Raw genomic sequence first — 13,825 nt, forward strand, 5'->3', positions numbered from 1 at the left:
TGCAAATGAGAGTAGAAAACAAACAAAAGGCCCTCTAGCAATAACACTAAGCTTGCTGCTTAGCCAAAACTAAGTTGTGAAACAGTCAAAGGCTGCTATCGTACTGTTTTCCAAGGCGTTTTTCGAAAGACAATAAATTCCGAATACCTAAAATCATTCTAACAAATGCACAGAACAGGCTTTCAAACCCAACACTAAAGCAAGGTAAACAAATCCTCATACTTGGCACTTCACCGAAATTAGATCCAATTATGGATATATGCCTCAAAAAAAACAGCGACTAGCTCATCCTGAATTCATCGGGTTCCTCTCTATTAGCAGTTCTGTGGAGTTAACGCCCAACTCAGCCTTCAGCTGAATTCCAAAACCGTACTTTCCTAAACTTAATCACCACAGAAAAAACATAGCCCTGCTCCACTGGCAGGAGGCAGTGACGCTGCAAGCTTCCAGGCTGTCGTTCATGTTAAATTCCCAATTCACGGGATTAACAGAAACTGTCTACACAAGTGCTAGTTATTACCTTCCAAACCCCCGAAAGAAAAAAAAGATGGGACTAGGGTAAGAGCCATTACAGGTGAGAAGTCTCCCTTCTCCGTCCAGGGCACCCCAAGAGGGACCACAGTCCTAGAACAGGACCTGTGCTGCTAAGTATCCAGACTTGCCCCAGGCGACCAGTTCCCGGGACAGTAGGAAGGGAACCGTGTCGTCCCGCCCACCATGAGACGCTCGGCACCCAGCTCCGCCTCTCTCCAGGAACCGCTGTATGGGACAGAGGCCACCCGCCATCCTGCCTTGCCCTGGCCGGGCAACTAAAGAGAATCTCGGCGCTCACCATCGCAACTCTCTCCTCAGCCATCTGGGCTCAGCCCACCACTGCGCGACCGGAAGTCGGCGGTTTCCCAGACAACGAGGCAAGCGGAAGTTGTAGGACTGTGGAGGACGCTGAGGAGCCGGGGAAGGAAGTAAATAGCCGAGTGACCTAAGGAATCGGGGGAGAGTTAGGGTCTGCTCCACAGAAGGCTTACCGCTGAAAGAGTAGGGGAGGGAATGCGCAGCCACTCGCTGCCTTTATCCCGAGAAGCCCCTAACTCCTCTCGTCGTGGTCTGTACATGGTGTGTACCTCCGGCCGCGCTGGCTGGATAGGCCAGCCACCTGGGATGTCAGCCTGTTTCCCCGCCACCTGGCCGTGCCCTGACTCTAATCTGCATTTAATTCAGTCCTCCTTCCGGGACCCTCGGGCGGAGAATCTCATTCTTGCCTTTGGTACGAAACTCCCCGTTTCTTGGCTATCCCTATGGAATTGAGGTACTCACCTTATCAGCTTCCCACTCTTGTTTACTCCAGAATTTGCAAACACGCTCCCGGTGGGCTCCGTTTGAGCAGCAGTCTTTTGATCGGAAATATTTAAAAGTTAGGAGATTTCGCAAGAAATCGGCCATGGGATAAAGAGACGACAGTAGGCCTGCGTTTCTGCAAGACAGTGAAATCGATCTGAATGGCGGCTGCGACTGTAGATAAACATTTCTTGGCCTTTTTACCACAGTCTTCCCTTCCTAGCATACTTCAGGCGTTTTCCAGTGCCTGTCTGGCCCCAGGTGCGGTGAATTAAATGTTTAGTGTTTCTAAACCAGGGAAACGTGTGGGCTTTGGAATCAAACATGAGTTCTGGATTTGATTACTGCATGACCTAAGCCCGTCGTTTCTTTGAGCCTCATTTATTAAAGTGCCGGGAGCTGTGTGATGAACAAAACAGAGGATCGCTGCACCTGAGCACTGACTTTAGTCCCAATTCATACTTTTAAGTCTCGCTCTTGTAATGTAGACATAAAATCTGCGTCTCCCAATTCGTGAATTGGGACAGCATTTAAGACAAGTTTCTCCAGGCCTTCAAGAGAAGGAGAGCCCCACTGACTAATAATTACAGTTACCTAGTGAAACAAGTACGGTAATCTATCCAAACACAAGGGGAAAAGACAGCAATAAAATGACAGCTCTTCTAAGTATTTCAGTAACACTCTCTTAATCTTTATAACAATCCCATGAGACTCTTAGTCTCCCACTTTTTTCAGATAGATACTCTGCTTTTCATTTATTAAAAAAATTTTTTTTGCAGTTTGGCCAGCATGGCGAAACCCCGTCTCTACTAAAAATACAAAAAATTAGTCGGGCATGATAGTGGGCACCTGTAATCGCAGCTACTCGGGAGGAGGCTGAGTCAGGAGAATCACTTGAACCCAGGAGGCAGAGGTTGCAGTGAGCCGAGATCGCACTACAGCTCTCCAGCCTGAGCTATAGAAGGAGACTACGTCTAAAAAAAAAAAAAAAAAAAAAAAAAAAAAAAAAAAAAAAAAAAAATTGCTGGGCTCAGTGGCTCACGCCTGTAATGCCAGGACTTTGTGAGGCTGAGGTGAGCACATCACCTGAGGTCAGGAGTTCGAGACCAGCCTGGCCAACATGGTGTAACCCCGTCTGTACTAAAAATACAAAAACTTAGCCGCGCGTGGTGGCTGGCTCCTGTAATCCCAGCTACTCGGGAGGCTGAGGCAGGAGAAGTGCTTGAATCCAAGAGGCAGAGGTTGCAGTGAGCCGAGATCGTGCCATTGTACTCCAGCCTGGGCAACAAGAGAAAAACTCTGTCTCAAAAATTTTTTTTCAGAGACAGAGGTCTCACTATGATGTCCAGACTGGACTTGAACTCCTAGGCTCAAGCAATCCTCCTGAGGCAGGAAAATAGGGTCTGGAGGCAGGGAACATAAGGCTAATTCACACTGCAGCTGTAACAGGAAATATTGTGTCCATAGGGCATAGGTCGTAAATGTCTTTGTAACTTTACTTCATCTTCTCCATTTACATAAGGCATACCCGAAGTAACCATGGAATCCTCTGGGGGTATTTAAACTCCCCAAAATTCTGTGACAGAGCGCTTGAACTTCTAAGCTCAGGCCCACTGCCACACTGTGGAGTGTACTTTCATGTTTAATAAATTCCTTTGTCCCTTCCTTGCTTTGTTTGTGCATTTTCTCCAATTCTTTTGTCAAGACACCAATAATCTGGACACTCTCCACCTTTAACACTTCCACCTCATCCTCTCAAGGAGCTAGGATTACAGGCACCAGTCACCATGCCTGCTGCTAAATTCTCCACTTTTCAGAGATTAAACACCTTGCCTAAGTGAGCCAAGATCTTGCCACTGCACTCCAGCCTGGGAGACAGAGCAAGACTCTGTCTCTAAATAAATAAATAAATAAATACTCATTTCTAATCCCCAGTGCTTAGTTTTTTGTTTTTGGGACCGGATCTTGCTCTGTTGCCCAAGTTCAGTGGGACAATCACAGCTCACTGCAGTCTCCACCTCCCAGGCTCAAGTGATCCTCCCACCTCAGCCTCCCAAGTAGCTGGGACTACAACTTCATGCCATCACACCCAGTTAATTTTTGTGTCTTTTGTACAGATAGGGTTTCATCTTGTTACCTAGGCTAGTCTCAAGCTCCTAAGCTCAAGCAATCCAGCCACCTTGGCCTCCCAAAGTGCTGGAATTACAGGCGTGAGCCACCCTGCCCAACCCACAGTGCTTAGTTTCATGCAGTTTTTCAGTATTGCAGTCCTCTTCATGGGTGGGGTTACTATGCAACACTGGCAGTCTAGGAAGAAATCATTCCCAAGGAATCAAAAAAATGAAATAAAAAGAGGAATTGAATCTAATGTCTTCTACCCTATTCTTTTTATCTTCTACCCTATTCTTTTTACACATAGTCTTTTTGCCACTTTCAAAAGACTGATTCTCAATCTGACATGTCACTCCTTGTTCTCTTCAGTTACCCGTTAGTTCTACCGATTTGGGGAATTCCCAGCACTCCTCTACAGAGAATACACAACATCTAGAACAAAATTTTCCAAAGGCCTCTTCACTAAAGTGTAAGAAACTACTTTCACCTTTTCCTTCAAAGATGCAACCATTTATTTCAGGGCCTAAATATCCAAGGTCCCTTTAACCAGCAGATCCAAAACCATTCTAGAGAAACTCCTCTATTATTTCCACAAAACGAGAACTAGAAAGTAGAAGCCATTATGTCTCTTTTTTCAGAGCAAAGAACTACAGACTCAGGCCTAGTCCATTTGCATGACTGTTTGGGGGTTCCTGCTGCAGTCAGGAGGACCGGGGGGCAGTTTAGTCATCGGTGAATAGTGAACAGACAATAGACTGTAGCATTCTCCTTATAAAGGATTTACCTCTCACTTCCAAACCTTTCCTCAAGGGATTCACTGAAAAGCCAGTAAACGGTGAAACTTAAGTGGAGAATGGATTACAAAGGCTAACTGGTATCTGTAGATGGCTATATGAACATGTAACTTGCAAATACAGAAGAATACATAAAGTGTTGTCTATAATAATAATGATAATAATAATAATTTTAAAGGAGGCCAAGCGCAGTGGCTCATGCCTGTAATCCCAGCACTTTAGGAGGCCGAGGCAGATGGATGGATCTCTTGAGGTCCAGAGTTTGAGACCAGCCTGGCCAACATGGTAAAACCTCATCTCTACTAAAAATACAAAAATTGGCCAGGCGTGGTGGCAGGTGCCTGTAATCCCAGCTACTCAGGAGACTGAGGCAGGATAATCACTTGAACCCGGGAGGTGGAGGTTGCAGAGAGACGAGATTGTGCCACTGCACTCCAGCCTGGGTGACAGAGCAAGACTCTGTCTCAAAAAGAAAAAAAAAAAAAAACCATTTTGGTTCAATGTAACACAGGAAAACAAGATTTTCTATTCACTGGGGAGAATGTTTTACTTGGAGAAAAAAGTTCACATTTATTTAGCTTATATGCTCCCTCTGGATAATAAGGAGTCACTGAGGGTTTTTAGGAAAGGAACAAATATCATAAAACCTAAGTTTTAATTATGTTTAGCTGTGCGGTCATCTTGTGGGATCTAATACTCACTGAAGAAAGCAAGATGTGGCCACCTCCATGGATCCTACCATGCCTACAAGAGAGTTCTGACTCTAAGCCTCCAAAGGAGGAAGACCAATACTGGATTTTCTGGAAAAGCAGCCTCTTATTTATTCTCCTGAGCTATAGAATTTATAAGCAGCCATATACTGGAAATTATACCTGAAGGCCAGTCACAGGGAAGAAGAGCTAAGAAGTCTACACTTCTGCTTGGAGGGTACAGGGCCACTGAGACTACTGGTCCGCACTCCCTGGCAACTTCTCCTTTTCAGAAGAATGCTGTCTGTGTGGTTTAGGTGTATCTCCCCCTGAGCATCAACAGCAGAAGCTAAGTACTATCAAAGTCACATAAACAAGGCGGTAACAAGTGAACCAGACAGCCACCCCCACCTCAGACAGTCCCTTAGCTCTTCCCATCCTGTCAGTCCACAGTGTGACTCAAGTTGTACATCGCTGTCTCTCACTATCTCAGGTCTCAGTCCTCAATATAGCACTTTTTTTTCTTTTTTTTCTTTTTCTTTTTTTTTTTTTTTGAGACAGAGTTTCACTCTGTCATCCAGGCTGGAGTGCACGATCTCACTGCAGCCTCCACCACCTGAGTTCAAGTGAGTCTCGTGCCTCAGGCTCACCCTCCTGAGTAGCTGGAATTACAGGCACCCGCAACCACACCCAGCTAAGTTTTCGTATTTTTAGTAGAGATGGGTTTTCACCATGATTGCCTGCCTGATCTTGAACTCCTGAGCTCAGGTGATCTGCCCGCCTCAGCCTACCCTTCCTGCTGGAATTACAGGCGTGAGCCACCGTGCCCAGCCCTGCATCTTTATATCTTGTGTGCATCCGGGTATCTCCTTTTTTTTTGACCTCATTTGTCATAGTGCACATCAGATTATATTTATTGATTGGTAAATACATAGACGAATTAGTACATGAAAAAATAAATGATTATACATACACAGATATTAGATTGAATGAAAAGTTATGAAAGATAAATTTTTTTAATGTTCAGTTTATTCATGATCTCATTTTTCCTTCGAGTTTTAATAGCAGAACTTTTCTAAGAGGCATATATGTATGCTGATCTGTGATATGTGTAGGATATCTGTTGAGATGAGAAGTCAGAATAATTTTCAATCCATAAAGTTTACTGTAGACAAGAACTTAAGTGTGTTATTTTTAAAGGTAAATCAGCTTCTAACTTCTTTGTTTAACCATTTCTAACTTCTTTATTTTGTTTAACCACGTTTCCTCTAGCTACTGAGGTCAAAGCTGAATTAGGCTGTAGACTCCCCCGGCTGGGTAAGAATGGGAAGAAGAGCAGAAAACCTAAACTTTGGTTGATGGACTATTTTGCCCAGGCAAAAGCAGGGAATCTATGAGGCATATGAAGACATTCGCCGGGAGAACTCTGTTGGCACTTTCCACTGTTCCATGTAAGTAGGAAAGGTGTGGGCCAGCAGCTGCTTACCCGGATGCTTCTGGCGGGCTCTGGCAACAGCTCCTTCCACCCTTCACTTGCTTAACAGAGACCCTTCCTTGTGTTAGCCAACATCACTCCCACATAAATGATGGTTTCTCGCATGCAGAAGGAGGTGCTTTCTGCTTTGGTGCTTCTTACCAACATCCTATGTTCTGAAATTTCTGAAGGTCTTTGGTACCAACAGGATAACCCTGTTGGACATGTTTTTTGATATTTTCCCAAAATGCAAGTGTTTTTTTAAAAGGTAGGCTCAAAATAGTCTACTCCCTATTCCTGTTCTCAGCGTGAGCGCTGGTCTGTTCATTTGGGCAGTTTCTCCCCATAGCATTTATGGTATAACATTACATCCTGAGGAGGGGTATCGGGTGCATTTAAAATAATCCATAGTTAGTAAGAGAGAAGAGTTGCCTCTTAGGAATTTAACCTCTTGAGATTTTCATTCTACCCAAATTCCATCACAAAACCATCTGGCTAGTTTATAACTCTGGCTCATAATTACTTAATAACTATATCTTTCCCTCCCTTCCTTCTTTCCTCTTCCTCCCTCCCTCTTTCCTTCTTCTTTCTCCCTCTCTCTCATTTTTTTTTTTTTTTTTTTTTTGAGATGGAGTTTTGCTCTTGTTGCCCAGGCTGGAATGCAATGGCATAATCTCAGCTCACTGCAACCTCTGCCTCCTTGGTTCAAATGATTCTCCTGCCTCAACCTCCCTAGTAGCTGGGACTACAGGCGTGTGCCACCACGCCCGGTTAATTTTCTGTATTTTTAGTAAACACGAGGTTTCACTGTGTTAGCGAGGCTGCTCTCAAACTCCTGATCTTAGGTGATCTGCCCTCCTCGGCCTCCCAAAGTGCTGGGATTACAGGCATGAGCCACTGAGCCCGGCTCCCCTCTTTCTTTCCTTCTCTTTTCTTTTTCTTTTTTTCTCTTCCTTTCTTTCTTCTCTTTTTCTTTTTCTTTCTTTTCTTTCTGTTTTTGAGACAGAGTCTCTTGCTCTGTCACCAGGCTGAAATGCAGTGGCACAATCATGGCTCATTGCAGCCTCAAATTCCTAGGCTCAAGAGAGCCTCCTACTTCAGCCTCCTGAGTAGCTGGGACTACAGGCATGCACCACCATGCTCAGCTAATTTTTTATTTTTTGTAGAGATGGAGTTTTGCCATATTGCCCAGGCTGGTCTCAAACTCCGAGGCTCAAGTGATCCTCCTGCCTTGACCTCCCCAAGTGTTAGGATTACAGGCGCAAACCACTGCACCTGGTTAGATTATTTCTCTTACCATGTTGCTCTAATTTCTCTATGTTTTAATTGATTGCCCCCAGGAACCTCTTTCTCTCCAACTAGTGAGCTCCGTCTGTTGAAAATTACAGAAACTAGGGCTAGGCGCAATGGCTCACACCTCTAATCCCAGCACTTTGGGAGCACAAGGTAGGAGGACCACTTGAGTCCAGGAGTTTGAGACCAGATGGGGAACATATCCAGACCCCATCTCTACAAAATGAAAATACAAAAAAAATTAGCCAGGCATGGTGGCACACTCCTGCAGTCTTAGCTACGTGGGAGGCTAGGGCAGGAGGATCACTTGAGCCTGGGACGTCAAGACCACAGTGAGTTTTGATCATGCCACCAAACTCCAGCCTGGGTGACGAGTGAGAACCTTCTAAAAAAAAAAAAAAAAATTTTTGGGAAGCTGTCCTAGCGGGTCCCAGGTTCATATTCCAACTTTACCAAAAATTCCCTCTGTGAGTGACACAAGTATTTCCCTTCTCAACACTTCGGTTTTCCTCTATATAATATGTGACTATTGGACTCTGATATTCACCTACGTTTGTAGCTTAAGTGTTTCAGAAATCCAGGATTCTGTGAGTACCTCTTCCCCCTTGTAAATCCTGTCCAGTGTAGTCAGTGTGCTCTGAATAAGATGCAGGGATAGAGTCTTTTAGCAAAGCAAAGAGGGAAAATCATGAGACAGGGAAAGTCAGAGAGAAGAGGTACTTGAGAAGGAAGTCAATCAGAGCAAGAATGCAAATGAAAATAAGAGGAGAAAAGGGGGACACAGACCACATATCAACAAGGGAAAGTATTCTCCCATACAGCTCTGTTTCTTCCCTACCAGCTCCAGACCCCTATTTTTAATTTTCATTTACTTTTATATATTCTATTTTTTCTTTTCTTTTCTTTTTTTAATTTTTAGTGACACAGTCTTGCCTTATTGCCCAGGCTGGAGTGCAGTGGCATGATTATGGCTCGCTGTAGCCTCAACTTCTGGATGCTCAATTGATCCTCTTGCCTCAGCCTCTTGAGTACTTGAGACCGCAGGCATGCATTACCGTGCCCAGCTAATTTTTTTCATTTTTTATAGATACAGAATCTCGCTATATTGCCCAAGCTGGTCTCGAACTCCTAGGTTCAAGTGATCCTCTTGCCTCAGTTTTCCAAGGTGTTGGGATTATAGGTGTGAGCTACCACGCCCAGCTACCAGAGCCCCTATTTACATCCAATCTCTTTCCCAAACAGAACATTATTCCCTTGCAGTCTTGTTGTTGTTGTTGAGACAGAGTCTCACTCCATCACCCAGGCTGGAGTGCAGTGGTGTGATCTTGGCTCACTGCAACCTCCGCCTCCTGGGTTCAAGCGATTCTCTTGCCTCAGCCTCCTGAGTAGTTCCTGAGTAGTGTGCCACCACACCTGGCTAATTTTTGTATTTTTAGTAGAGATGGGCTTTCACCATGTTGGCCAGGCTGGTCTCAAACTCCTGGCCTCAAGTGATCTGCTTGCCTTGGCCTCCTAAAGTGCTGGGTATACAGGTGTGAGCCACCACGCCCTTTATCTTATGAGATAATTGTAGATTCACCTGCAGTCGTAAGAAATAATAGATAGATCACATGTACCCTTTCTACAGTTATCCCATGGTAACATCTTCCAAAACTATTGTGTAATAGCACAGCCAGAATGTTAACATTGATACAGTCAACCAATCTGATTTAGACTTCCCCACTTGTCCTTCATTTGTGTGTATTTAGTTCTGTGCAGTTTTGTCACACGGGTAGGTTTTGTGTATCTGTCACCATAGTCAAGATATAAAGAGTTCCATCACCACAAGCCTCCCTCTCGTTACCCTTTAATAAACATATACCTCCTTCCCACCACCTCCCCATTCCTAACCCCTGCAGGCACTAATCTATTCTCCATTTCTATAATTTTGTCCTTTCCCAGTTGTTACATCAAATAACATTATATAAAACATGTAGGCTGGGCGCGGTAGCTCACGCTTGTAATCCCAGCACTTTGGCAGGCCGAGGTGGGCGGATCATCAGGTCAGGAGTTCGAGACCAGCCTGGCCAACATGGTGAAACCCCGTCTCTAGTAAAAATACAAATACAAAAATTAGCCTGGCATGGTGGCACGTTCCTATAATCCCAGCTACTCAGGAGGCTGAAGCAGGAGAGTTGCTTGAACTGGGACCAGGGAGGCAGAGGTTTCAGTAAGCTAAGGTTGCACCACTGCACTCCAGCCTGGGCTACAGAGCGAGACTCCGTCTCAAAAAAGAAAAAAAAAAAAAAGGATTTTCTCCTGCAGCTGTGGCCCGGGTATGGCGACTCCAGGCTCTGTGACTCTGGAGGCCCCCTCTGAATCATCAAAGCCTCTCGTCATTGAGGGGTTAGCCCACTGTTTACAGCAATCCAGAGGGTTTCAAGAAAAGGTTCCTTCGCAAGGCGCGCGAGAACACGGTGGTACCCATAGGTTGCCTGGGCACGGCGGCCGCCCTCACCAAAGGCCTCTACTGCTTCCACCAGGGCAACAGCCAGTGCTCACAGCTCAAGATGCGTGCCCGGATCACCGCCCAGGGCTTCACTGTCGCAGCCATCTTGCTGGGTCTAGCTACCCCACTATGAAGTCTCGACCCTGAGCCCAGGGTCTTGAAACCTCTGCAGAAATCATTCCGAAATCCAGGAGCAACCAGTGGCCCTACCATGGGACTTACTCCCTCCTCTCCTTTGAGAGGTCCCTGTGTCGTTGGGGGAGGAAGTGACCCTTTGTGTAACCGTAACTGAAAGATTTTTTCAAAAATCCCAGATTTTGTTGTTTGAATGTTACATACTTCTATTTGTGCCACATCTCCCCTCCGCTCCCTTGCTTAATAAACTCTAAAAAAAAAAAAAAAAGGAAAAAATTACATACATACTGTATGTAATCTTTTAGGATTGCTTTTATTAACTAGGCATATTCGTATGGGAAGGGGGAATTTTTTTTTCTTTTTTGAGATGGAGTCTCCCCCTGTCGCCCAGGCTGAAGTGCAATGGCAAAATGTAGGCTCACTGCAACCTCTGCCTCCCGGATTCAAGCAATTCTCCTGCCTCAGTCTCCCAAGAAGCTGGGATTACAGACACGCAGCATCACCCCCGGCTAATTTTTTGTATCTTTAGTAGAGATGGGGTTTCACCACGTTGGCCAGGCTGGTCTCGAACTCCTGACCTCATGATCCACCCACCTCGGCCTGCCAAAGTGCTGGGATTACAGGCATGAGCCACCGCGCCTGGCCAGGAAGGTTTTTAAGATACAGAAAAGTACAGAGCATGATATTGCAAACAAATATGTTCCTACCACAGAATCAACACTGACTGTTGTTAATATTTTGTTATATTTGCTTCACTTTTTTTTTAAAGAGCGACAAGGTCTCACTCTGTCACCCAGGCTGGAGTGCAGGTGCAGTGGCACTGTCATAGCTCACTGCAGCCTCGACCTCCTGGGCTCACATGATTTTCTTGCCTTAGCCTCCCTAGTAACTGGGACTAGAGGCACAGGCTACCATACCTGGCTAATTATTTTAAAGATTTTGTAGAGATGGAGTCTTGCTCTGTGGCGCAGGCTGGTCTCGAATTCCTGGGCTCAAATGATCCTCCCACCTCAGCCTCCCAAAGCACTAGGTTTACAGGCATGAGATACTGTGCCTGGCTGTCTTTATTATTATTATTATTATATAAAAGAAAGAATGTATTATAAAGTGGGAATCCCTTCTAATCCTCATCCTTGTATTAGTCATAAGCAGCTACTAGTATGAATATGGTCTCCCTTCCTTCCTTCCCTCTTTCTTTCTCTTCCTACCTTCCTTCCCTCCCTCCCTCTTTCTTTTCCTTCCTTCCTTCCTTCCTTCCTTCCTTCCTTCCTTCCTCTTTTCTTTTTTTCACAGAGTTTTGTTCTTGTCCCCCAGGCTGGAGTGCAATGGCATGATCTCAGCTCACTGCAATCTCCACCTCCCAGGTTCAAGCTATTCTCCTGCCTCAGCCTCCCAAGTAGCTGGGATTACAGTCACCCACCAGCATGCCCAGCTAATTTTTGTATTTTTAGTAGAGACAGGGTTTCACCATGTTGACCAGACTGATCTCGAACTCCTGACCTCAGGTGATCCACCTGCCTCGGCCTCCCAAAGTGCTGGGATTACAGGCATGAGCCACTGGGTCCCGCCTGTCTGTGGTATATTATAATCTATACACTTTGATTTCTATTATTATTATAGGGGTTTTTTTTTGTTTTTTGAGATGGAGTTTACTTTTTTTGCCCAGCCTGGAGTGCAGTGGTATGATCTCGGCTCATCGCAACCTCTAAGTTATGATTTAGGCAATGTATGACTGAAAGAATTCATTCATCATGTACGACACATTAACATAAATAGGGCACAAAATATGCCTCTAACTGAAACCGAGAGGTATAAAAACATATTTCACTCTTCGTAAAGAACTTTGTGAGGAGACATAACTCTGTGATGGTATAGACACTTTTCCTCATAATACTTTGAGCTTCACAAACAGTAGATTGCACAGCAGCTTGTAAACATTTTAAGTTGCATAAACTTCCCCTTGATTTTCAAATGTAGTGTAATACTGTCTACTAAATCTCCTTTTTGTTTCAACTAAGTACTCTCATATATATTGGTTTTAATAATGGTTGTTATTGTTTTTACAATGTTTTCCATTCAAGGAAAATAAGTAAATTCCTATGTCAGAGTAATCAATAAAGAATAGGTGTTAGCCAGAGAGGTCTAGATGGTAAAATCAATCTTCTAGCCTCAAAGAAGCTCCATGAACATAGAGGAATGCCAGGTGTCACACAGCTTTCCTTCACTCGAATTCATTCTTGACTAGAGCCTGTATGCCTGTTCCAGGGACATTTAAACTCTGAAAGGATTTCTTATGATCTTTACTAAATACATTAAGAAGAATGCCAACCAGTGCCCTTTTGCATACTGGGACTTATAGTCCTGTGATTAAAACAGGTAATATGAACTCTGACTTTAAAGTATTGTAGATATAAAGGCTCTAAGCTAGAAAAGATTTTCCACATCCATAGTCAATGATGGGAGCCTGTCATTCCTCAGAAATAATCCCTTTTAGGTCACTGAGAAAGAGTCCAAGCGTTGCAGCTCATGCTGCGATATCTTCATGAGCCCAGAGCACGAACAAATCCTAAGGGAACTACCATAGAACCGCGCTCATTCCTGGCACCAGAACAAATGAAACACACTCTATCCTTCACACACCTGCCAGAGCAGGCCACTTTCCTCTTCTGTGAGATTTAAAAAGCTCCCCAAAATGTTATTCCTCCCATCCCCAATACACAGAAAATAGGGGAAAGGCTGTTTCCAGTTCTCGGCCTTTAAACAACTCTAAATGTCAGTACTCACAGGGGCATATTACAAAGTAAGAAACAGTGCGCACTTGAGGGCAAACCACATATTGAGCTAATTAAGAGCTCACTGTGATTAGGATTCCATCAAACATAATAGCAGAACACAAGCGAATTTTATCTGAATTCTGTAATGAATATACATGCTGCAATAACATTAAAAAAAAGCATGGCAGCCTATTCCAAACCAGCAAGAATAGTTTTGTGCAAACAGTGGGTCTTTGTGTGTTTGAACTCCCACTACCTGAGGGCAAACTCGATATGCACGCTCAAGACCTACAATTATCAAAGTAAAAACAAAAATGCTAAAGGATGCCACAGTGAACATTAGGGAAAGAGCCACTCTCCCTTAACTTTTTATAAAAAATTTAAACTGTAAATTAGAAACACAAATAAACATGAGGGGCTGTAACATTCAAATGAAGTAAATGAATTGTGCAGGGGATTAACCCCATAACTTTTCGTTGTTGTTGTTGTTGTTTTCAATTTCTTGACTAGCTCTCAGATGATGACGATGTTGATCTCCCTGTTCGCCGCCGCCCGGTAAAAGAAAGGGACGCAGGGTTTGCTGGCCAAGCCTGGGTGCTCCTGGGTGTCCTGCATTACAGGAAGCAGCTGCACGATCTTCTCTGCGGTGGGGTTGCCAAGGGGAGGACCCTCCCTGGCCTCTCCCGCTGCAGGCTCCACGCTGTGGGCCAGGCTCACCTCACAAAGATCTT

At 44.6% G+C, this 13,825-nt stretch overlaps 2 protein-coding genes across 7 annotated transcripts in view; one reads left to right on the forward strand and one right to left on the reverse strand.

Moving 5' to 3' along the window:
• LOC139364429 (golgin subfamily A member 6C-like) overlaps positions 1-13,825 on the reverse strand; it is a 55,478-nt gene that overhangs the window by 10,852 nt on the left and 30,801 nt on the right. For 5 of the 6 annotated variants that reach the window (XM_071101097.1, XM_071101099.1, XM_071101100.1 and 2 more), the window contains one exon: positions 13,428-13,822. In XM_071101097.1, coding sequence (XP_070957198.1) covers positions 13,608-13,822 — 215 coding nt within the window. In that variant the 3' untranslated portion in view covers positions 13,428-13,607. Of the gene's footprint in view, positions 1-832; positions 13,823-13,825 lie in introns of those variants that run through there. The other variant, XR_011626382.1, reaches the window with a different exon arrangement.
• On the forward strand, positions 10,015-10,332 carry LOC105463791 (putative HIG1 domain family member 2B). Its single transcript, XM_071101108.1, is given in 3 exon segments — positions 10,015-10,085; positions 10,087-10,307; positions 10,310-10,332. Coding segments are annotated over 3 exon segments (315 nt in total).

Source organism: Macaca nemestrina, chromosome 7 (genome assembly GCF_043159975.1).
Source record: "Macaca nemestrina isolate mMacNem1 chromosome 7, mMacNem.hap1, whole genome shotgun sequence".
Lineage (NCBI taxonomy): Eukaryota > Metazoa > Chordata > Mammalia > Primates > Cercopithecidae > Macaca > Macaca nemestrina.